Source organism: Leptopilina heterotoma, unplaced genomic scaffold (genome assembly GCF_015476425.1).
Source record: "Leptopilina heterotoma isolate Lh14 unplaced genomic scaffold, ASM1547642v1 Lhet_444, whole genome shotgun sequence".
Taxonomy (NCBI): Eukaryota; Metazoa; Arthropoda; class Insecta; order Hymenoptera; family Figitidae; genus Leptopilina; species Leptopilina heterotoma.
The window spans coordinates 246,812-273,304 of record NW_025111085.1 but is presented as its reverse complement, the minus strand read 5'-3'; the positions used below and the strand labels follow the sequence as shown (position 1 = coordinate 273,304).

The 26,493-nt window shown below is 28.2% G+C and overlaps 2 protein-coding genes across 2 annotated transcripts; both read left to right on the top strand.

Moving 5' to 3' along the window:
- Positions 1-9,753: 9,753 nt before the first annotated feature.
- Positions 9,754-11,213, top strand: LOC122507067. Its single transcript, XM_043619578.1, has 4 exons — positions 9,754-10,173; positions 10,217-10,735; positions 10,839-11,063; positions 11,142-11,213. Exons 1-4 carry the CDS (start codon positions 9,754-9,756, stop codon positions 11,211-11,213), a joined length of 1,236 nt encoding a protein of 411 aa, XP_043475513.1.
- An 11,273-nt stretch (positions 11,214-22,486) lies between these two features.
- LOC122507066 lies at positions 22,487-23,737 on the top strand. The gene has a single exon (XM_043619577.1). The coding sequence runs from the start codon at positions 22,487-22,489 to the stop codon at positions 23,735-23,737; it is 1,251 nt and encodes a 416-aa protein (XP_043475512.1).
- The last annotated feature ends 2,756 nt before the right edge of the window (positions 23,738-26,493 follow it).

Sequence of the window (26,493 nt, the reverse complement as noted above, 5' to 3'; positions counted from 1 at the left end):
TAACTTACCTCGAAGGAATTATTCCACTTCTTTTGTTTCCGCCATCGATGTTGCTGAAAATAAAAGAGTTCATTTGTTTCTGTGACGGTTTATAACTCACCTTGAAGAAAATATTCCTCTTCTTTTGTTTCCGCCACCGTTGTTGCTGAAAATAAAACCGAATTCATTTGTTTCTGTGACGGTGTATAACTCACCTTGAAGGAAATATTTCTCTTCTTTTGTTTCCGCCACCGTTGTTGCTGAAAATAAAAGAGAGTTCATTTGTGTCTGTGATCGTTGTATAACTTACCTCCAAGGAATTATTCCACTTCTTTTGTTTCCGCCACCGATGTTGCTGATAATAAAAGAGTTCATTTGTTTCTGTGACGGTGTATAACTCACCTTGAAGGAAATATTCCTCTTCTTTTGTTGAACGCCAACGTTGTTGCTGAAAATAAAACCGAATTCATTTGTTTCTGTGATCGTTGTATAACTTACCTCGAAGGAATTATTCCACTTCTTTTGTTTCCGCCACCGATGTTGCTGAAAATAAAAGAGTTCATTTGTTTTTGTGACGGTGTATAACTCACCTTGAAGGAAATATTCCTCTTCTTTTGTTTCCGCCACCGTTGTTGCTGAAAATAAAAGAGAGTTCATTTGTGTCTGTGATCGTTGTATAACTTACCTCGAAGGAATTATTCCACTTCTTTTGTTTCCGCCACCGATGTTGATGAAAATAAAAGAGTTCATTTGTTTCTGTGACGGTGTATAACTTACCTCGAAGGAATTATTCCACTTCTTTTGTTGAACGCCAACGTTGTTGCTGAAAATAAAACCGAATTCATTTGTTTCTGTGATCGTTGTATAACTTACCTCGAAGGAATTATTCCACTTCTTTTGTTTCCGCCATCGATGTTGCTGAAAATAAAAGAGTTCATTTGTTTCTGTGACGGTTTATAACTCACCTTGAAGAAAATATTCCTCTTCTTTTGTTTCCGCCACCGTTGTTGCTGAAAATAAAACCGAATTCATTTGTTTCTGTGATCGTTGTATAACTTACCTCGAAGGAAATATTCCTCTTCTTTTGTTTCCGCCACCGTTGTTGCTGAAAATAAAAGAGAGTTCATTTGTGTCTGTGATCGTTGTATAACTTACCTCGAAGGAATTATTCCACTTCTTTTGTTGAACGCTACCGATGTTGCAGAAAATAAAAGAGAGTTCATTTGTTTCTGTGACGGTGTATAACTCACCTTGAAGCGTAAGGTGTCAATTCACGGAAATTTTTTTTTACGGAATTTTTATTCACGGAAAAACAAAAGACGATCAAATTGTAACTTCCGGAAAGTTGTGAGAAAAGCTTTAAAGTCTATTCTAGTGTGGTTAGTTGTGATAAAAAGCGAAAGATGGAGTTAGTTTAAAGATTTGTATATGTTTACAAATTGTCAGTGATTTTCAATACAATAAAAACATTATCAAAAAAGTACTAACTAATTAATTAATAAAAATAGTAAGTATTAATTATTGTTATTTTTTAAATTATTTATGTTTTTCTTAAAATGTGTTGAAGTCTTTATTATCAGAATGCTGAAAAATAAATGTGGATAACTATTTCAAGGTTAGTTAAAATTATATTTTCATTAAAATATTATCAATAAGAATAAATACAAAGTAATTTTTGTTAATTTCAAGTAATAATAAATAAATAATGTAGTGCATTTATTTTTAATTTTCTTTTAAAATAATAATTTTTTAAAAATTACTCCTACAAGCATTGTTTAAAAGTTGTACATTGTTAAGAATAAATAATTAATAATAATAATAATAATAATAATAATAATAATTATTATTATTATTATTATTATTATTAATTTATTTTATTATTATTATATAATTTTATTAAATAATAGTGTTAATTAATTGTTAATTAAAAGTTTGTTTTCTTTAAACAAAAAAAATTGTTTTTCTTTTTATTTAGAAGACGGATCTGGAAAATGGTCTGGTTCATTTTATTAAATACAACCGATAAAATGTGGATACTTTGGCGGATGAATTTTCTACAATAACAATAAATCAAGGAATGTGCAAGTATTTAATTATTTGATTTAGTATTTTTAAATTGACTATTTTTAAAAATTAATTAAAAATAAATCGAAATTTTTTTCCTTTTAAATTACTCAAAATTAAATTTTCTCTAATATATTTTTATTTAAAAATTTAGTTGCACGTTTTGTAAAATGTAAACTTTTTTTCTTAATCATTCGCAACATTATGATTTTTAGAATTATTAATCGTAATTTATTAATTTCAGAAAAAGTCTTGATTTTTTAAAAATTTTGTTTATTAATCGCATCGAATTATTTTCAGAATGGAGAGGAAAAGGAAAATTCTAATCTGTATAATTTCCTAGAAGAATCAGATATATTGTTGTTACGTGAAGAGGGAATAAATATTAAATTTTACAAATTGGAAAAAATGTGACAAACCGAAATTATGATATAAATAAAAAATCTGATAAGTGTAAGTTTCACTTATACCACATTCAAGGCTTTCGTACAAGAATACATCAGAAATCATAATTCCCAATTGACAGTGTTTAAAAAATTAAAAGATTTAAAGCTGGTGACATTTTTTTGAGAAAAATTAATTTTTAATCAATCTGAATCCGTTCTCCTGTCATTTTTTCAAAACTGTCTCTTAAAAGTACACCAGAAACCATTCTTCCTAATTTATTGCCGAGTTTTAAATTGAAAAATATAAACTACTGCTGACTAGGTACTTGTTTCGAAATTTTTCATTTTTCGGAAAATACTACAGGGAGAAAAATATAAAGTAACTTTTAATATTTTTATAATAAAACATTTCTGGTTATATTTTTCTCTGTGTATATTCAATCAATTCCAATCATATTTTTAATATTTTTTTTAGATTCTACGTTGAAAGTTATATGTCCATATCAAGTTTGAACACAATTGGTCGAGTCGTCAGGGTTGTCGCAGGTCAGGAGAACAAAGAAAACTGGGAATTGTCAGGAAAATGCAAAAGTATCTAGAAAACCGGGAAAAGTCAGTAAAAATAATTTAAAAAATCGGGAATTCTGTCACAATTTCTAATTCGAATGAACTTTATCCTATTTTTAAATTCAAATGATACTTTCGTGAAAATTATTAAAAATTTTGAAGTACCATATTTAAAAAATAAAGAAATTTTTTTATTTTAAACAATATGGTGCTTAAAATTTCATTTTCTATAAATGTCCAATATTTCGTCTACAATTTAAATAAATGCAAGTCAGGGAAAACAATTTTTTTATCTGGAAAACCGGAAAAAGTCAGGAAATTTCAAAATAGAAAAACTTTTTGCAACCCTGGTCGTTTTTATTCTAGAGCAAAAACTGTATTTTTTTATAAAAATTACATTTTTCTCATTTTTTCTCAATTTGTGAAGTATTTTTTACAAAATTTAATATTTATTCTTTTACCGTGTATGATCTTTAATTTTTTTCTCAAAATAAGGATTTTTGGCATTTTGAACATTGAGATTCTATAATTTATCGAATTCTTTACGCATATTTTTCAAGGAATTCATCTATATAAATGAGTCAAATATTTCCAAATTTATCAAATCTATTTTTTGGTTCATTATTTTTTACTTTACTAATATAAGTTTTAATAGTCAGCTGTTGTGGAATTGGATGATGTGGATTCAACAATTGGATAGCAAACGTAGTAATTAATTGTCAAAATCTTCGAATTTCAAGCAACATAGAAATGCAACATTTTGGAAATGCAGTGTCGCTGATTTAAAACTCAACAGTGGAGAAGTCATCAAAACGTATAAACTTGGTAACCTTTACTATAGAGGCAATTATAATATTTATGCACAACCTAAAGGAATTGAATCGAACTTATAAAATTATTTTTAAAAAACTGATTATGGAATTTTTGCTAATTTGATTGTCCAGAAGCTCCTTGAAACTAACGACTCGCGGACCAGCAGCCATCAGAAGCATCCATAAGTGTCGACGTGCGCAAATGTACATTTAACTTAAGGAGGTTTATAGAGATATCCAGACTTTCACAAAAAATATTGAATTGACATTTTCTAGAAGAACAAATATCAATTATAAAGAAAAAAATTCAATACGATATTTTGTCGATGATTTAAATATTACAGCCACTGCGTGTACGTCAAAACATGTAGATTCTTCTAATTGCTACCGATCTGCGGGTCACTAGTTTCGTCGAGTCTTCCCAAAAGATGTTGAAATCTACAAAAGTGTGCTTTTCAACTCTTAAACTCTTAACGCTCCAACTTTACAAAATGAAAAATTAATTGAAGACGCAGAAAGAAGAACTAGATAAGCTTGGACCTACGATCTACTTCCAATCAGACGCGGTGAGAGACTAGAAGCGTCTCTAGAACACTTACTGTTACTTGATTAACTTTTTTTTAACCTTCACGTGCTTAAGCTGGGTCCCTCGGACCCAGAGAAGTAGTTAGTTGATTACTTTTAATATTTTAAATTTCTTATGCAATTATATTTATAAATTTGTAATAAAGAGATTAAAATTATTAATTATATCAAAATGTACTTTTTTCCATTTAAATATCTGAGACCTTTTGATCCACCTTGATCGTGTAGTCCAAAAATCTAACTCTAGCACGGAAGAGTTAAATTGAGTTGCATTTTAAATGTCCGTCATTGAATATAAATTAATTTATATTATACTAGCTGTCGTACCTGTCTTCGACGGGTTTTAGTTTCTACTAATATATTTGAACAGGACGTGTCTACCAATTGGGAATTTAATTTGACTGGGAAAAACTAATAATTTGATTATCCAGAAGCTCCTTGAAACTAACGACTCGCGGACCAGCAGCCATCAGAAGCATCCATAAGTGTCGACGTGCGCAAATGTACATTTAACTTATACAATGAAGTGAAATAATCATGATTATTTCACTCGCTTGTGTGAAATAATAGTGCGAGCGAAATTTGTAAATAATGTGTTATGTGTCAATTATTGCAGTGGTTGAAAGAAAAATTAATAAGGGAGATGACCCCGAAATATACATTTCGTTTAAAATTTTTGTATAGAGTAATAGCACTTTATGCTTTTTTATGTTTGTTGTTAGTATAGACGAAGTTTTTGAGGCACATTTTAAGGAAAAAAAGTAATTTGTTTTTATGCTGCACACACTTCATAAAATTTTTGTATTAAAAAAAATTTCTTACAATTTCTCCTTATGTCGATAAACTTATTATTTAAATTATTAATTTTACAGACTTTAAAATATTATTCTAAGTTTTGAAATTGATTCAATTTAGTTCTAAGCAAAAAAATAGGCTACTTATCATTTATTCTGATTGTAAGATCTAAACAGTTTTAAACTTTGCTTTTTATATTCTTATTTACTTCTGCTTTCGATTATACACAATCTTTAATAGTTTTTTAGAGATTATTAAGATGGTATCCATCTTGGAAACACTTTTTTTACATTGAAAATTTTGACAATTTGAAAAAATACTTTAAAAAATGTGTGTTCGAAAAAAAATTTTTTTTTAGACTAAAAGATACCCAATATGTTGTACTTTTATTTAGTATATTTCAGTTTACCATATATTATTGGGTTTTTATTTTAGAGCATTTAATCGAAACCATATCTATTATGGGTCCTCTCCCCTAATTAAATAAATTACTAATTAAACAAAATAAAATTGAATAATTAAATGTTTTTATAAAATTAAAAATTATTTTTCATAAACTTGGTATAATTTATTCTTTAAATAATTTGTAATTGAAACAATAAGTAGTATCCATGGAAACGTATTTATCAAACCTCAAATCAAAAACGAAGTTCGTCTCTGTCACTGTTGTCATCTAATTGTCAATATATTTTTTTCCACGATAATTCTTTTGAGAAAGGAACATTATTACCTATTGGAATGAGGGTATAATTTTAATTTCATTTTAATATTTTCTAAAAAAATCTTTCTAAAAAAGTTTTATTTTTTTATGAAAAATGTTTTCTTACAATTTTCCAAAAATTTCAAAAAAAACTTTTACAGTTTAAATATAAACTTAAAGTTTATTGCTTTACAGGCATCACAGTTGGTCCCCTTTTCCCCTTTTGTCCCATTTTGAAAATTTTGTTCCCTTTTTCATCTTTTTTGATGATTTGTCCCCTTTTTCCCTTTTACTGATCAGAAATAAAATTTTTTTAAATATATTTCAATGTATGATAATAAAATTTGTATTCAATTTTTGAATTATCAAAAATTTTAATGGAAAATCTTTAAAGGTAAATTTAAAAATGAAAATTAATGGAAATTAGCTTCTAATTTTTTTAAATTCAATATTTTCAGTATTTTCAATTACATATTTCCAAAAATTCAAATAAATTAAAAAATAATAATATTTTAGAATTATTTTTTACAGTTTGGAAAAAACAATCATGTTCAAAATATTTAATTAAAATTTATCAAAAAAAAATTAATTTGTTTTTTTAAATTGTACAAAAATTCTTTTTAGAAATTAAATTATTTTCGAAAAATTAAATTAAAATATTTTTAAAAACTAATTATTAAAATTGTTTTATAGTAATTTTTTAATATTCAATTATTTTCAAACAATGCAAATAAAAATTTATGAAAATTTACTTTTTAGACTTATTAGAATTTTATAGAAATCATGGTCCTGATTTTAATAAAAATTCTTCAAAAATTTGATGATTTTTATAAATATTTTTCAAAAATTCAATTATTTTTAAAAGATTTTACCAAATTTTAATTGTTTGGAAATTTTCCAAAATTAAAAAACTATTATCTTTTAAAAATTATTTAAAAATGTTTTTAAAAAAATTAATTGTAAGAATTACTTTATAATTTTTTGAAATCATTATATCTTAAGAAAAAATTATGGAGAGTTACAATTATTATAAAAAAATTAAGTTTTTGTATTTAAATAATTGAATTCTAGAAGAACTTTTGGAAAATTATTTAAATTAATTGATTCATAGATGAAGTTTAGTTGAAAATTGTAGAAAATAATTGAATTCAAAAAGGATTATAATTGTAATTTTTATAAATTATTAAAATTCGAATAAATTTTACTTATTTTCCGTAAACATTCATATTTTCCTGTAAAAAGAATTTTGATAGTGAAAGTAATTTTAATGTCAATAAAATTGTCAGGGAAATTGATAAACTGAAACTTGTGACCACCTTGTATATTATATTAAAATTAAATCATTTTAAAAAAATATATACAAGCGATATAAAAAATTTGAATTATATGTGCAAATTGTATAAACAAATAAATTTTTGTAGGTTTTAAATATTTTTTCTTGAGAATTAATATTTGTTTTTTCCGAAAATTTTAGTAATAAAATTTCAAGTTTTTAAATGTTATTAATCATTATTTTTTTAAAGACTGAATTTCTTTGGATTAACTTTCTTAAATGGCTGTAACACTCTGATATAATAGAAAATTGTATTTTCCTATTTTTTATGTGATGTAAATATTTAAAAATTATCTTAATATTAAAGTTATTTTCTGCCAAAGAATCCAGAACTGTAAAAAATTTGTAAGAATTTAACTCATTTTAATTTATTGTTTGGTATATTTTTTGTCCCCTTTTTAAGGAAAAAAATTCCCCTTTTCCCTTTTTTTGAGGATAAAAGGTACTGTGATGCCTGTAGTTTAAGAACAAAATAAATTTAAATTAACTATCAATTTTTAAATAATTATTTTACCGAGTGAATATAAAATTTAAAATAAATAAAATTATTAATAATATAAATTGAGTAAATAGTGTTACGTCAAAACTGAAACCTTTTTAAATATACCTAACATTCCTTGTTTTAAATTAGTTTCAGAAATTGAATCTAATTTGGGATGAGGATAAGTCAATGAGCCTACTAAATGTTGTGAGAGAATATTTATTTAAAACCAACCAAGAAAGAAAAGAATTGACAATAGTACAAAAACACAATGAGTATAAAAATCTTACTTTTGGAATAACGATTATTGCAGGTGTTGAAAACTGGTGATTGTTATCTCGATTTCCGATCTGAAGTGGTTATGAGAAGTAGACACAAAGGAGCCTGTGGTTGGTGTCCTTAATGGTTGTATATTAGCCTTGTTGTTTACACTAATGGGATTTAGTGTATTGTATTCTTGGGGATTTTTCTCTTCTTCCAGACTGTCGCCTCCAAAGCAAATCTCGATGTTTAGAAATTAGAAATACTGTTTCAATATTTGATTTTGAAACGTGAAAACAATTTAGTTCTTCTTGGGTTATCACTTATTGCTCGTAGTTAAACAAGTGAATTTATTAATTGTTGTACCGAACTTGGTCTCATAAATATACTTGGGGATGTAGTTTAGTTAACTTCTAAACTGTATACTGGGATTGCACTTAAGTTGACTTCGATGTGTTATGGTTGATGTTCAGAAAAATACTCTCTACTCTATCGAAGATGCTACCCCTTTTTATATCAAATTTCTAATGCAAGGTGGTTCACGAATATTACACGTGCCGAAAAGCTACACGTGCAGGTAGGTGCAGCGATACCACACCGGACTAATATCAATAGGGTTTTCTTCATTCGCCATGTATTTGGATAGGTCTCACCGGACTTGATTCTGGTATGTGTCGTTTCTCTCTCTTTCGGAGTGCATTCTTCTTTCCTTATGTGTGGTCTAGTTTGCAGCAGGTTGTCAAATTGATGCGTAATCGTTATTCCTTTTACATTATTTGAAACATAACTTCTCTTTCTTGGATTTGTTATAACTTATAAATTTGTTGTAATTACATAAATATAATAAGATATACCATATTAATAGAAAATGTACTAAATATAATGCAATGATATATGACATACACATACATACACATACACATACACATGTAAATATTATAAGAATTATATAAGTATATCAGGAATATTAATAAGAATATACGCAAGTAATTCAAGAATATTAATAAGAATATACATAGGTAAATAAAGAATATAATTAAGAAACTACATAGTTGAATCAAGAATATTAATAAGTTACGGACGTAACACCTCCCCCCTCAGATTGAGCATGGGAGAGAAACGAAACATGCTCAATAAAACTCAATATATTGTAGAGGAAATGTCATGACCGTTTGTGCACACATTCAATTCATTCTTTTCTATTCTTAACAAATAGCATTCAGGAAAAATGAGTTTTTTTTTAATATTTAATTATCGAATTTTTTTTATCATTTTTCATTTGAATCATAATTATCATATACGAAAAAAAATCTTATTTTTACAATTTGTATTGAAGTTGTCAAAATATAAAAGTGAAAATCAATGCCAAAATTGGTTTAATAATTGTCCGATTTCGCTTTTTCTTTTTTTTATTTGATGCGCTTTTTTACGCTGAATCCAAAACTGTTTTCAGAATTTTCCTAACTCTAATATTTCTCTTGGAATCCAAGAAAGAATTTTTTGCAACAACTTTACATAATTCACAGGTATACCTGCATCGAAGTTGTCATCCCTAACTTGTTTGATTTCCTTATCAGCTAAGGTACAACCCACCCATCAGTACTTCGGTTTTCCGAATTTTCAATTGGTTTCTTAAGTTTGGATAGGAAAAAAAAAGAAATGGTAGGGATGTCTAAAAGGACATGCTTCTTTTTTCGTACCCAAAATTCAGTTTCGTGTTGTCTGTTTTGCGTGAATTATCTTCCGCGAGATTTTTTGAAATAAAACAAAATATAGAAATAAAACAAAATATGGCTGTTACAATTTTTGAACAAGAAGTTGATTTAGAACAGGCGTTTCAGGATTTTGAAGAGCTCTTGAATTCTAATCAATTAACTTTACTGAGTGATATGGTCATTGATAGTGAATGTAGTGATCGTGAAGTCGTGCATGGTATAGGAATTAATAGTAACTGTAGTGCTCGCAAAGTTCTGGATGAGGAAATGACAATTGATGAGGAATGTACAATGAAAGAAGTGGTGCTTCCTAAAATTGTGACAAGAAGTGTCTCTAAGCGTTTTTGTGCTGCAAATAATGAAAAATGTACAGTGACAGAAGTGGTGCTTCCTAAACTTCTGAAAAGAGATTTAGAAGAAGACTTTGAGGTTCCTGTCGCTAAACGTTTTTGTGCTGCGGATGACGAGGAATTGGAAATTAATGAAAAATGTACCGTGACAGAAGTTGTGCTTCCTAAACTTCTGAAAAGAGATTTAGAAGAAGACTTTAAGGGTTCCTGTCGCTAAACGTTTTTGTGCTGCGGATGACGAGGAATTGGAAATTAATGAAAAATGTACCGTGACAGAAGTTGTGCTTCCTAAACTTCTGAAAAGAGATTTAGAAGAAGACTTTGAGGTTCCTGTCGCTAAACGTTTTTGTGCTGTGGATGACGAGGAATTGGAAATTAATGAAAAACTGGAATTATCCGTGAAAGTCGGGTCTTCTTATTTTTTATTATTCGACTCGAGGGATGTTCCAAACTTTTTCTCTATCATCGAGAAACTTGCTGAGCCTTTCAAAAATATGGATATTTGGAAGCCTATAGAGGGAAATTTTCCCCCTTTTATAATATCATTCCAATCAAGGAAATTTCGAGGAATGAAGTGGTGGTCCAGTATTCCTAATAATGAAATAATTAGATTAATTATACAACGACAAATGTCTGCACATAGACCAGAAGGCCTTTTTTTCTTGGGAGGAAAATATTTTACTTTTCCTAAATACAATATTCAAATTGTGAGTATTTTTTAACTGTTTTCATTGTAGTATTTCATTGTTGAATAAATTTCTTTTATGTTTAATTGTTAGTAAGAAATACTAATTAATTCATTTAATTTAGGTTGACAAGGAAATGGTCAGTTGGCATGGCAGCAGAAGAATATTTATAGAGATTCCTAAGATTAAATACGGGACCCATCAAATTTCACTACCTTTCGAGTTAGCTTCAAAGAGAAACTGTATTGTTCAAGAGCACAAGTCTTTATTTAGTGCTTTCTACAATACTGATGAGTGCTTCTTTTTCTTTAATCGCAAGATGAAATTTGTGCGAAATTCATTGATTAGAGTAAGTATAAATCATTGTTTTGTATTTTAATTTAATATGTAGATATTTGATTTAAATTATTATTACTCTTGTTTATAGATTGGTGAATATAATGATTGGTATGGTCCAGATTTACAATTATTATCCCATGAAGACACAAAGGTGATATAAAGGGTTTGTAACTTGCTTCTGGAAATTCCTTTTGAATGGCAGGCTACTTTGCATTGTACTATGGAACAAGGAATTGCCTACCTGAAGACACATATGTTAGAATCAAAGGATCCCTTAGGGTCTCCCTTTATAGTTGGTGGTGTGAAGTGGACAATACGGAATAAAAAGGTTGAGCGTGTAAGTGTATATACCTATTTATGTAATGTATTTTATTTGTCCATTCATTTTTTATTAATTATTAATTTTAATTTTCAGTATTTTGGACCCTGACTTAGTACTAAATTAAAATAAAATGTTATTATGATTGTCATCATTATTCTCATTATATTATTATTATTATTATTATTATTATTATTATTATTATTATTATTATTATTATTATTATTATTATTATTATTATTATTATTATTATTATTATTATTATTATTATTATTATTATTATTATTATTATTATTATTATTATTATTATTATTATTATTATTATTATTATTATTATTATTATTATTATTATTATTATTATTATTATTATTATTATTATTATTATTATTATTATTATTATTATTATTATTATTATTATTATTATTATTATTATTATTATTATTATTATTATTATTATTACTACTATTATTAATGTTTATACTTAATAAAGATATCAAGAGAATTTTATAATGACAATAAAAAAAAAATATTTATGATAACATTCCTGTTTCATCCTTTTATACCAGTGTTCCGTCTGTTTTGTTTTCTATTGATTCTGTGCAAATTTCATTTTTTATGTAATTTTTCAGTGAAATATTTGCATTTAGTGATTTATAATTTTTCCTTGTTTTAAAATATAATGTTAAAGTCGTAAATAAATTGATTATTATGAATATAATAAATATTATTAAACAATAATTTTGAATTTTGATTGTCTCTATGTTGGTAATTGTAGTATGATTTTGAAAAATTGAGTTATCTAAGTCGTTTTTAAATATGTTCAAAAAGTCTGGATTTGAAGTTACATTTAATATTTTATTCTGAATGACAATTGGGGCTCTCAATGGTAAGTTTGATTTTTCTTCTAATTCTATTGGTGAAATTTCGTTGTTAATTTTTATTGAACAGCCTTCTGGTAATTTAATTATTCCAGTATCTTTTACAATTTGAGTAAATGATTTTTTGAAACATTGTATATCTAATTGTTTTAATTTTTGTGTAGCATAAATCCATGAATTATGTTGACTGAAAGGGGTTAAAATTGGGAATTTTTTTGAATTCATAAAGTTGCATTTGTAATATGTTGAATTAATTAAAAGGTTAGATTCACAGCATGGATTTATTTCTGCATTTTTAATAAATGGTATAAATTTTTCTTCTATGTTTGAGTGTAAAAAGTATTTTTTATTATTTACTGAAAGGCCAATAAATTGAAAATCTGTTTTTATAAAAATAGAGGATGTTTTATAGAACATTGGGTAGGAATGTATTTTATATACTTTGAAGCTTTCAGTCATTTTTTCTGGCAATGAGTATACAATGAATAAATTTTTGTTTGATCTAAAAGACTTAATTTTTAATGATTTTAAAAGAGTTTTAAAATTAATTTTATAATTTAAAAAATTTAAATTTATTGGTACGGATTGATGCCATTTATTATTTATTGATGCTATTAGGATTTCTTGTATTTTTTGTAGTGTTGTGATGTATTTTTCAATGGAATATAATTGTTTATATATATCGCTTATATTAGGATTATCCAGAATAAAATTTGCTGTGTAAATATATTTTTATCTGCAGTTTTCATTGTAGCATTAGTGTTTGTTTCTTTATTTTCTAAAAACTTAAAAATGCCAGTTTTTTTGTACTGGTTCTGTTGTTTCAATTATAAGTTTCTTTGTGTCATAAATTATTTCTTCAAATTCTTTAATTTTAAGTTCAAATTGATTTCTCGGATTAATACAGAATAATATACAACTTTTTTTTGTAACTTCATGAAATTTTTTAAAGTTATCCAGCTTATTGAATAATAGTTTGAGATTAATGTGATAAATAAATTTTACTTCACCAACTGGGAACTCTATACTTTTCAAAGGTTCATAATATAATCCTGGTAATTGCGTGAATGTGACCTCTTCAGGTATAATTTGGGATATACCTTTTTTTATTCCTATCAAAATGGCAAAAATTAACAAGATCATTTTATTCTTAAACTCCATTCCTGAAACAGAATTAAGCATTATTTTTTATAACTTATGATAAATGTTATTTTTGCGATGTCCGCAAAAATTACATTTTTTAAAACTTTTCTTTTCTTCTTCTTCACAGGTTTTTGATGTGGAAGGAGGATTCGTGTTTGTGAAGGAATTTTTTGTTTCATTTTTTTCGTCATTTTTACAGAACTTGGAAGTGGAAGGGAAATTTGTTTTTTTAAAAGAGTCTTTCTTTTCGTTCACTATTGTCATATTTGTAAAAGACTTTGTTATTATTTCTTCTAAAGAATTATTATAATTATCTATATTGTGTAAAATTGCCAAAGTTGTTAACGCTGATATAGCTTTTGCTGTCATTGGATTATTTGCTATTGCTGATTTTTTTATTTTTCCTACTGTACAAATTACTACCCAATTTGTGGTTTTTTCTGATGTGTTTGCTTTAATAATAGCGAATTTAGGGATACCCATATCATGTCTGTAACAGTAATCATTTAAATTTTGAATAACTCTGATTTTAAATGTCATTGATGCGTTTTTAAAAAGTGAGTCTTCACCTTTGGTTAATTTTTCAACTAATCGAAATGCTGCATTTTCTTTTGATAAATTTAGACTATCACTTGTACTGCAAATTATGTAGTTTTTATATTTTATTTCCGTGACATATTGTGGTTGATAAATCGCGTTAGCTGGTGCTTGAAAATTTGATGTAATGGAGAGACTTTCTTTTGTATTCTCTTTTATTAAGGAGTTTAATATATTCAAAAAGGAAGCTGCCATTTTTTAAAATTTAAAGGTACTTGGATTGTTTTGAATATGATGTAATTGAGGATACAATTGAATTGTTTCTTCTTTGTTTGTATTACCTTCTTTTTCTTTTAGTAGATTATTTTCTTCTGTAGGTGCTGAAGCTTCTTTTTCTTCGTCTTTTTGAATGTTTATTGTTGTTAGATTTGTGGTTGTTGGTGTCGGTGAAGTCTTAGGAGCTGTTCCTAAATGTAATATTACGTTAGTTACTGAATCCCATATGGAGCCTAAAAGATGGAGAGACCATCCAAAAACACTATATAATGCATAACCATGAATAAAGGTGTCAGCGACAAACTTTATTATTTTTGTTGCTATTATTATGCCTATAAATCCTGCGCTCACAGTTCCGAAACTGGTAAATATTACCCAGATTTTATTCCAAGCAGATTCTGCAATTTTATTTATTGTTTCTTCGTCTAATACATTTGAAAATTTAAGTCCTGTGTCATGCATCGTTTGACCCATTATACCTCTTGCAAGTGTGTTCAAAATTATAGGTTTTTCTGCCGGTAACATAATATGATTTCTTAGTTTGTCTAGGTCTTGTTGTGAATATAGTCCACTAGTAGCTAGGTATGGGGGAACATTATATTTCCAAGTTTCTCTTTTATCTGGTTTCATTATTGCTGGTTGTACTACTGTTACCAATTTAGGCAACATTTGGAACCAAGAATTCCCTATCATAAACATTGATGGTAAAAATGTATTACACTCTAAAGGTGTTCCTACTTTAGTCAAAATGTGAGTTATAGGTGTTAAAAAATATGTTTTATTATCTTTTGTAACAGGTAGTTGCATATAACATTCCTTTGTTTCTCTTAAATTGATTTCTACTGGTATACATTTTATCATGTGAATAACTTCTCCTGCTAGAACTGACATGTAACCTTCTTTTTTCATTAGGTGATACGCAAATAAATCAGGTGCTTGAGTGGCAAGAACTAAAGCATTTCGGAATACTTCTTGTTCCAATAAGCATCTTTTTGTTAGCACATCATAGTATAGTTCATACATTTCTTTTCGTAGATGGCGTTCAATGTAAATAAATTTAGTATTCACGTGAGAAAACATATCCATATTTTGTACTAATGGTTTCTTATTTTTTAAAGGTGATCCGCCTGGTCTTGTTTCTAGTATAATTAATTTAGGATGTTCAGTTCTTATATAAACATAACCACAAATCATTTCTCTTGATTGTTCCGCTAACGCAAATGTTATATCCTGACTTACTAATGAGTATAATGTTTCCTTATTTCCTTCATTATTATCAGCTTCAAATGTTTTATTTGCAATACCTTCATAAATTACCTCATATTTTTTCATATGACATACATCTTCTGGTATTGTATTCCAGAAAGTATTCCCATTTTCTCTATCTATACATTTTGATTCTGACAAACTACAAACTGTTCCTGATTGTAAATGAATTTTGTCTGTTTCTAAGTTAACTGTTGCGAAGTATTCTTGTAATGTTATTTCATATGATGCCTGAACTATTACATCTTTCCAGGAACCGTAAACGTCACTATAGGATTCTCCGTCACAATCTCCATCTTGATCTATTGATCCTGCTAGGGTTATACTACGGTAATTAGTGGTGTTTATTTTTAAATCAGCAAATTTTGTATTGATGGAAGGCATAAAAATTCCTGTTAAATGTATTGTATTACATACATCATATGATACTTCATGAATGTATTTTCCTTGTCCATTACTAACGGCTGATGTGTGTGAAAACATACCACAAAGTTCAATATGACGACTTACTTTGATTTTACATTGTATAACTTTAGTTTTTGTAGTTCCGCTTAGTTGTATTAATTGTACGTAGCTTTGTTCGGTTTTTACTGGTCTTTTTTGAATGTCACAGTCTCCTACCTGTTTCAATGATAGTGTTGTTATATTAGGTTCTGTAGATCCACAGTCATATCCTATGAATGCATGAGTTATGTTTATTACAATAAGTAATAAAACTAGTTGAAGCATTCCTTTTATTCCAGTTTCCATTATCTGGAAATAGATTATACTTATTTAGTATAATATTTCATTATTCTTCTTGTTTAATTCGCGAAAGCTTTAATCTATTTGTGTGAACAATTTTTTGTTTATTTCTAAATTGAATTTTAACGTTCCCTTTATTTAAAATTTCTAATATTTTATGTGGACCTGTATATTGATTAGCAAATTTATGAATTTTTCCCCCTTGTAGCAAAAATACCTCATCTCCGAGTTTAAGATTTTGTGGGTTACAATTTTTGTCGTAATAAACTTTTGATTTTTCTTTTGCTAAAATTAAATTTTCTTTAGCAATATTCCTCATTTAATGAAGCCTTGTTATTAAATCTGTTAAGTATTGATCATATGTTTCTAATTTTTCGTGTTCAAGTGGTGGATCGCTTGATGGTAATCGCGCTAATTTTCCAAAAATCAACTCGTACGGAGTGCACTTGGTGCCTTCATGAATGCTTGTATTATATGAGAACATGGCTAATTCTAACCAATCATCCCATTCTTCATTTTTATTGATAAATTGTTTTAAATATTCTCCTAGAACGTGATGAGATCTTTCGATTGATCCGTTAGACTGGGGATGAAAAGCGGTAGTTTTAAATTGCCGTATTCTAAATCTTTTTGCTAATCTTCTCATTAAATTACTTAAAAAGTCTGTTCCCTGATCTGTTAACACTCCTTTGGGTGACCCAAAAATACAAATAAATCTTTTAATAAATGCATCGGCTATTGTACTTGCTTGATGATTTGGAAGTGCGATTGCTAATGAATATTTAGTTAAATTATCTTGTATTGTTAATATATATTCACTTCCGTTTTTAGTTTTTGGTAATGGGCCAACAATGTCCATTGCAATTTTTTCAAATGCTGTACCTGGTGTATCTGTTATAATCATTGGGTCTTTTGTTTTAACTCTAACTAATTTCTTTAATTGGCATTGGAGACAACTTTGAAAATATTTTTGAATATTATTTTTCATGTTTTCCCAATAATAATTTTGACGTATTCTTCCATATGTTTTTGTTACACCTTTATGTCCTCCAACTGAGCTTGAATGAGCTTCTTCAATTAACTGCATATATTCTTCTTTAGTAGGATATTTTGTATATCCATTACATACAACAACTTTCACAAATGATTTTTCAAAAATTGACTTTATCATCGATAGGATTTCGTCCCAAGTTACATTGTTTATTTGGGCTGTTTTTGCAATACTGATACTTTTCAATTTTAATTCTTCACATAAGTTTTTCATTGAAATAATTGTAGATTTAATTCTTTTTATTGTATCAGATAAATTTTCTTTCATTTTACTTTCTATAGGGAGAGCAATATGATAAAATAAACCTTTCTTAATTTTTTCCGCTATACCTAATTGAAGTTTACCAAAGTTTGGTAATTTTTCTCGTTTTGCTAAAGATCTGGAGCCATTATCTCGAGGCTCTCCGTCAACTGAAAGAAAATATGTTAAATTGTCTCTTCGCATTGGTAGTTGGTCTCTACAGTCGATAACATATTTTTCTTGTTTATTATTTAAATTTTCACAATTTCCCTTTTCCACTAAGTTATCTTCTTTATCAGATGATTCTTCGGAATTCGAATTTTCGTAGCCTTGGTCAATTTCTTCGTGTTTCTTCAATTTTGATTTTTCTTTATTATACTCAGGATCTGACTCAATTTCGTCAGGGATAACTTCATTATAAAATTTTTCTTTTCTCTTATTATTTGTATTGCATACCTTTTTCGGTCTTCCCCTTCTCTTCTTGGAAAAGGAGGTATTCAAACGTGTGCTATGTTTCTTCGGTCTACCTCGTTTCTTTGTTTTGTGTGCTTTTATTTCTTCATTTTCAATTTCTTCGATTTCTTCATTTTTCTTTTCTTGTATATTCTTTTCTTGATTATCATTTTCTTGTATTTTCCTTTGATTTCTTGTTATGACATTACAAGTTTCTTTACTTGTAAAATAATTTCTTTCAATAGATGGGAGATTTTTCCTTATCTCCGAAGTCATGTAGGATTCATTGTCCTTTAATATTTTTTCAATAGATGGGAGACTTTTTTTTATCTCCAAATTCGTGTAGCATTTATTAATTATTTTTTCAATATGTGGGAGACTTTTTCTTATCTCCAAATTCAAATAGGATTCATTGTCCTTAAGTATTCTTTCAATAGATTGGAGACTTTTCCTTATCTCAAAATTCATGTAGGATTCATTGTCCTCAAATAATTTTTTAATAGATCGAAGAATTCTTAATATTTCTGAGTTTTCATAGGATTCATTGTCCTTAAATATTTTTTCCATATCATGGAGATTTCTTATTATCTCCGAATTCAAGTAGTATTTAGTTTCATTTGCTACACAATGTATATATTTTTCAATTTTTTCTTGCACACATTTCATTATATTTTCTTGTATTTCCTGAGTTTCTTCCATTTTTTCTTCTTTTATTCCTTGTACTTTTTCTTCAATAATATCTTCAACTGGATTTCTGGATAAGGCATCAGCATTGACATTTGTTTTGCCTGCCTTGTAGACCACATTAAAATCGTATTCTGCAAGTTTCAGCTTCCATCTTGTTACTCTGGAGCAGGGATCTTTAGAATTTTGAAACCAAACTAATGGTTTGTGATCCGTTACTAATGTAAATTTTCTACCATAAAGGTATGGTCGAAAATGTTGCACACTATATATGATGGCCAAGGCTTCCTTTTCGTACGTGTCATATTTTCTTTCGCATTCATTTAAAGTTCTTGACGTGTAGGCGACTGGTTGGTCTTTTCCAATCACTCCTTGCGATAAAATCCCTCCTATTGCGAAACCTGAAGCGTCTGTTGTCAGTATAAATGGTTGCGAAAAGTCGGGTCTTTTCAGAAGTGGTTCTTCACATAGTTTACTTTTCAACGTATCAAAAGCTGTCTGTTGTTTATCAGTCCAAAGGAAAGGAATATCTTTTCTTAAAAGTTGATTTAAAGGATTAGCGATTTTCGAAAATCCGTCTATAAATTTTCGATAATAACCTGCCAATCCTAAAAATTGTTTTATATTTTTTACATTTTTTGGTTTTGGAAATTTCTTTACCGCTTCTACTTTTTTCGGGTCGGGTCTTACCCCGTTTTTATCTATTATGTGTCCTAAGTACCCTACCTCTAATCTCAAAAATTCACATTTGTCTGGCTGTAATTTTAAATTAGCAAAACGTAATCGTTCCATAAGTTTAGAAAATTTTTCTTCATGTTCCTCCAAGGTGTCTGCATAAATCACAATATCATCTAAGTAAACAAATAGTTCTGATCCTTGTAAACCCAATAATACCTGATCAATAAGTTTTTGGAATGTACTTGGCGAATTTTTCAGTCCGAAAGGCATTCTGTCGAATTCATAGTGTCCAAATGGCGTTGAAAATGCTGTCTTATAAGAATCTCTAGGATCCATTTTGATTTGATGAAAACCTGATGCCAAATCGAAAACTGAAAAATATTGAGCGTTTCCGAGTTGATCCAGTAGGTCCGTAATATTAGGTAGTGGGTAAAATTGACCTACCGTGCGTTCATTAAGTTTTCTGAAATCTAAAACTAATCTCCATTTTTTATTCCCTTGTGAATCATTTTTCTTTGGTACAATCCATATTGGTGTATTGTACGGTGAGTCCGAATCTTTAATAATTTTTTGCTTTAATAATTCGTTTACTTGGCGTGTCATTTCTTCTTTGTGAACAGGCGGAAATCTGTATTGTTTGGTTATAATTGGTGTATCATCTGTCGTTATGATTCTATGTTTTATGAGATCTGTTCCTTCTAAATATTCTCCAGGTATATGAAATCTGTCTGAATAATTTTTTACTAAGTTCATGATGTGTTCTAATTCTTCTTTGTTTAAGTGTTCAAGACGAAGTAATTTTTTAATTTCTTCAACTCTATCGTTGCCTGTAATGTTGAAAACATTTTCTGATTTAATATTTTTCGAAAATACATCAATTATTTGTTTAATTGATGAGTCTTCATTTTTAATATCAGATTTGTTTACTGGAGTTTCTTGTTTTATTTCATCAAAATCTTCTAAATTTATTTCAAAAAGTGGAATGTCAATTGATTCATTCAGTGTGTTGATTGCCTTTAAATAAGCTATGCCTTCTATGTTTGAAACTACTGCATCACCTAAGTAAACACCATCTTTTACTTCTAATCTTGGAATAAAACCCTCTTTTTTATTTTTATTTAAAATCTTTACATGAATGTTACAGATGGACCTTGGTGGTATTGTAAAATAATTTTTTGAATCAAAATTAAATTTTTGTTTATTGATTTCTAGATGTCTTTCTTCATAATTAATTTTTACTTTATTCTGGACAAAAAATTCTGTTCCTAAAATACCGTCATGTTCAATTGGAACTTCATTAGGTAATAAATTAAAAATTGTTGAAATCCCGAAAATATTAATTTCTACTTGTCCTAAAGTATAAACTGCGTGATCGTTAATTCCTGTTAATTTAAGACATTTATTTTCATCAATTTTTATATCAGGATTTAATGCGCGAATTTTCAATAAATTTGGTCCTGCTCCTGTGTCAATCATCATTGTTATTGGAACTTTCAACTCTTTAGTATCGATTCGAATGTATGGAATTGCATTAGTTTTTGCTAAATTAATGTTTCTGGATGCATAGTAATTTCTTCTTAATTCTTCCTCAGAGCACCCTACTGAAGAGGAATTTTGGAGTTTCCCTGATTTTGTGTTTGTGAATTTGTTTGTTGTTGTTTATTGCTATCATCCCACATCTTTTTCCTACAATTGGTGGAAATGTGTCCTAATTTTTTGCAATAATTACACGTTATACTTTGATTTCTATTCGCAAAGTTTGTAGTATTGTTAGTTCTTGGTTCTTGAGAGAAATTTCTTTGTTGATTTTGGAAAAAGTTTTGTTGTTGATTTTGTCTTTGATTTTGGTATGGAGTTCGGAATTGATTTTGTGGTATGTGTTTAATCACTATATATGTGATAATTTATTAAAATAATTATTGTATTTTTTATATAATATTTAATGATGATTATTAATTATATTCTATTATTTGTTAACTTTTTCATTTAATTAAATTAATCTTTAACCATAATGTATTAAGTCTAATTTTATAAGACAGTTATTCTATATTATACTCAATACGATATATTTATAAGTTTCATTTTTCTAAACAAGATAAGTAACTTCGGCGAATGCACGTGTTCCAAAATTTGTTTAGTTTATCCCTACTCTCGCTATACTTGAGACAAAGGGTATCTTGAAAGAAGTTTGATGAAGTCGTCAGTACCAATTTGGGAATTGTAATGAAAAGTTCATATAAAATTACACATTAAAATAATTCTCATTGTTCTTATTTATTCTTTCCCTCTTGTATACGAAATAATCTTTCCTTCATGTAAAAATGACGGAAAGGTACTAAAAACATTAGTACATTTAAACATGGTCCTTCGAGCCGGATTTTTATTCCTTTTCTTTCAAAAAACTTTAATTTGGTGCTAATAAACAGAAACTAACTAAACGCAACAGTGCTGTGCAGTGAAACGAATTTATTCACCTGATATCTTGATCAGATCAGACAAAGCAAACACAAAAGTGAATTTTGAAAGTGTATAATCAGTGTTATACCAAATTCAACCTAACTTAATCAAATAATACTCAATTATATTAACATAATAATACTTTATAAAAAAAACTTAATCAGTGCAATATACAAACAAAAGTGAATTAATTCCACCAATTTAAATCAATACATTAAATAATGTTAACATAGAACATTCAGTTCTGTACATCACTCGTTTTAAATTAATTCTAAGTAGTACTACATTTCTTTCATGATTTAAATCTTTTTCACAAAGGGGGACATTACAACAAAAATACCCTTAACAATCGTTCAAACGAATTTTATATTCGACAAGCAAATTGAGGCAATGCGTTTAAACACCTCAACAAATACAACAACATATCAATGAGGCAATGCGTTCAATACACCTCAATCACATTTAACATTAAATCGGCAATGCGTTTAAAACACCGTTATTAAAACATACATTCACTTTGAGACAATGCGTTCAAAACATCTCATCTTCTTCACAGGCACTTATCAGGTTCTATAAGGTATGTCAATTTATTGAGTCTTACTTAAAGAAATGTCCTATCTATTGTGTGTTATTTACATAATCTTTAATATTTAATCTGATAATCATTTACTTTACAATTTTGAATAAATTCATATACATTATTCAAAATGGAGGATTTTGATCGTATAAGCGTTCTTTCACAAAAAATAATTACAATTAAAGAACATTTAACAGCTTTCGAAGAATTTCTTGCACAATTCAATTCACATGATCCTGCTCAAATCGCTGAATTACAATTACGATACAATTCAGTATTTTCGTATTTTTCAAATATTGATGAATTGTATAACGAGATACAATTAATTGATTCTGAAACTGACCATACCCTCGATAAAAAAACTTTACAAAATTCATTTTTTAAATTATTAGCGTCAGCTCAAAATCATGTTACAATTATAACACAAAGAGAGCAAACTAATAGTTTACATAATCATGAATTAAATTCTAATTCGGAAAATGAACGACTCTCAAATGTTTCGAGTCACTGTAGAAAATTAAAATTACCACAAGCCACTCTTCCAACTTTCAGTGGAAAGGTGGAAGAATGGTTGTCTTTCAAAGACACATTTATTACTATGATACACAGACGTGACGACATTACGAATGTTGAAAAATTGCAATACTTAAAATCAGTATTAAAAGACGAAGCTTTGCGAAAAATTCAAGTTTTTGCAATCACGGACGAAAATTACGATCGCGCATGGAAGCTTTTGCAAAAATCATACGAAGATAAGCGTACATTAATTTCTCGTCATTTAAATTTGTTGTTGCGTTTACCATCACAAGAAAAAGAGTCTTATCAAGGCTTAATTGCTCTTGCAGATGAATCACAACAACATCTTCAATCTTTGGCTTCACTCGGAGTTCATGTAACTCATGAAATTGTAGTTGCTATTATCGAAGAAAAACTACACAAATTAACTTTAGAGAAATGGGACGAAAGTATAAAAAATGGGGAATTTCCTAGTTTGGAAGACATGACAGATTTTCTTTATAGAACTGCTGCACGTATTTCAAAACGTAAAATGAACACAGATAATAATGACAAAGATTCTCCCGTTAATAAAAAACGTAAAATCGAATCCAAAAAACAAGCTCTCGTTACTTCAACTTCCAAACAGTGTATACTTTGTTCTGATTCTCATCCTTTGTTTAAGTGTACCAAATTTTTAAGTTTGACTGTTAACGAACGTTTCAAAACTGTAAAAGATGCTAATTTATGCGTAAATTGTTTACGTAATCATAAAACAAAAGATTGTAAATTTGGCACTTGCAAAAAGTGTAATAAACGACATAATACTTTGTTGCACTTTACAAGGTCTCAGGATCAGAATCAAAGTGAAAATAAAGAAACATGACAATTAACGGACAATTTAAACATTTCATTAAATTCTCTGGTAACGGTATCATCATTTCATTTAATGACAAGTGCAATGGTTGAAGTATTTGATTATAAAAAACAAAAAATAAAAGCTCGAATTTTATTAGACACTTGTGCTACTGCAAATTTTATTACACGCGATTTATTAAATAAACTGAAACTTTCAACTACAAAATGTTCTTTTTCTGTAGGAGCTTTGAACAATTTAACTACTACAGTAAATAGTATGTTAGATATAACATTCAAATCTATTCATAACGAATATAAACGAACTCTTACTTTTCTTGTTGTTCCAAATATAACTGATTTAGTTCCGAATCAAACCATTAAAAGAGAAAATCTTAAAATTCCTCAAAATATTTTATTGGCTGATCCAAATTTTCATAAACCTGATAAAATCGATATGCTTATTGGAGCCGGTCCTACCTTATCTTTGTTTTCAATCGGTTCAATAAACTTATCTGAAAATGGAGATGATCTCTATTTACAAAAAACTAGATTGGGTTGGATAATTGCTGGCGGTTTGGATATTTGCAAAAATTCTCAAAACATTAAATCAACTAAATGCATGTTAACAGATTTGCAATCAACTATTGAAAAATTTTGGTTCATTGAAGAATTACCAACTCAATCTACTTTTTCTCAAGAAGAAATCGAATGTGAAAAACATTTTAAAGAACACGTAACGCGTGACAAAGACGGACGATATATAGTCGCCTTACCATTTAAAATATCACCCGACAAAATCGGAGAATCTAAACAAACAGCGATAAAAAGATTAAATGGGTTACTAAAAAGATTTGATAGTAATGATGAATTTAAAAAAGAATATTCAGCAATAATTCAGGAATATTTAAATTTTAATCATATGACAAAATTAGACTCATCAATTAATACAGAGGGCTTCTATTTACCCCATCACGGCGTTTTTAAAGATTCGAGTGTTACCACAAGATGGCGTATTGTTTTCAATGCTTCTTCGAAAAGTTCTAACGGAATTTCATTAAATGACACTTTAATGGTCGGTCCTACTATTCAAAGTGATCTTTTCTCATTATTAATGCGATTTAGAGTATTTAAATATGTACTTATAGCTGATATTGAGAAAATGTATCGACAATTTTTAATACGTGAAGAAGACCGAAAATTCCAAAAAATTTTATGGTATGAAAATCAAAAAATTCAAGAATACCAGTTAAACACAGTAACTTTCGGTTTTGCTCCCTCAGCTTTTTTAGCCACTCGATGTTTACAACAATTAGTAGAAGATGAGGGACAAAATTTTCCATTAGCCGCAAATGTTTTAAAAAATGATTTATACGTTGACAACCTTCTTACGGGTGCTTCAACATGTAAACAAGCTCGAGAAATATATAATCAAATGATTCAACTTTTAGATAAAGCACAGCTCAATATGCGTCAGTGGGCTTCCAATGAACCTTCTATACTTGAAGGTGTTAATGAAAAGAGCATCGATAACGAATTTAAGCTTAATAAAGATTACACAGTAAAAACTCTTGGTGTATATTGGAAGGCCATTGAAGACATATTTTTATATCGTATTAAATCACCTGATATTAGCATTGCATTCACCAAAAGAACAATTTTATCTGAAATAGCAAAACTATTTGATCCTCTCGGTTTTTTGGGTCCAGTTATACTATATGCCAAATTAATTATGCAAGAATTGTGGCAATCAAAAATCACGTGGGATGAATCGATACCTTCTTCGATTTATCATAATTGGACAAATTTTTGTACACAACTTGAATCACTTAAGACTATTAACATACCAAGATACGTTTTAATTGATAATGTAAAAACTGTACAATTGCATGGCTTTTGTGATGCTAGTATGAAGGGATACGGAGCTTGTTTATATGTTCGTAGTGAGAACGATAAGGGACAAATACAATGCATTTTATTATGTTCAAAATCACGCGTTGCACCTTTAAAAACAAGTACGATACCAAGATTGGAACTTTGCGGAGCAGTTTTGTTAGCAAACTTGTGTCAAAAAATTTTACATTCACTTCAAATTAACATTGAAAAAACAATTCTTTGGACTGATTCAGAGATTGTATTACATTGGTTACGCGCAAATTCAAATTCTTTAAAAACATTCGTTTCAAATAGAATTTCTGAAATTCAATCAAAAACTGAAATAAATCAATGGCGTCATGTTCCTTCTAAAAACAATCCTGCTGATCAATTATCGCGAGGTCAATTACCTGATAAATTTATCACAAATAATAATTGGTTTCAAGGTCCCTCTTGGTTATGTCAAAATGAAACTTTTTGGCCAAAATTTCAACTAAAAAAAGTCAATGAACCTTTACCTGAATCTAAACAATTAACTTGTTTAAAAGTTAACTTACAAATCAATACTTGGAAAAAATTTTCTTGTTTCACAAAATTGAAAAGAACTATTGCTTTCTGTTTTCGTTTTTTACCTAAGTATAGACAATGTAAAGGTCCCTTAACAACAGTAGAATTAAATCATGCGGAATTGGTTATAATTCGACTTGTACAAAACGAATGTTTTCAAAGCGAAATTGACGATTTAAGAAAAAATAAACCTTTAAATAAGAAAAGCAAACTTTACAATTTGGATCCTTTTCTTAGCGAAGACGGTTTATTACGTGTCGGAGGTCGTTTAAAAAATGCAAATATTTCATTTGATCAAAAACATCCAATAATTTTGCCGAAATCGAATTTTTTAAGCGAACTAAT

What these genes read in the sequence shown, in the direction of transcription:
- LOC122507067 (XM_043619578.1), top strand. Translation starts at nt 9,754, where the DNA reads ATGGCTGTTACAATTTTTGAACAAGAAGTTGATTTAGAACAGGCGTTT. An exon ending in CTAAATACAATATTCAAATT is followed by an intron (nt 10,736 to 10,838) that starts GTGAGTATTTTT and finishes CATTTAATTTAG; the next exon opens with GTTGACAAGGAAATGGTCAG. An exon ending in TGCGAAATTCATTGATTAGA is followed by an intron (nt 11,064 to 11,141) that starts GTAAGTATAAAT and finishes TCTTGTTTATAG; the next exon opens with ATTGGTGAATATAATGATTG.
- LOC122507066 (XM_043619577.1), top strand. Translation starts at nt 22,487, where the DNA reads ATGGAGGATTTTGATCGTATAAGCGTTCTTTCACAAAAAATAATTACA.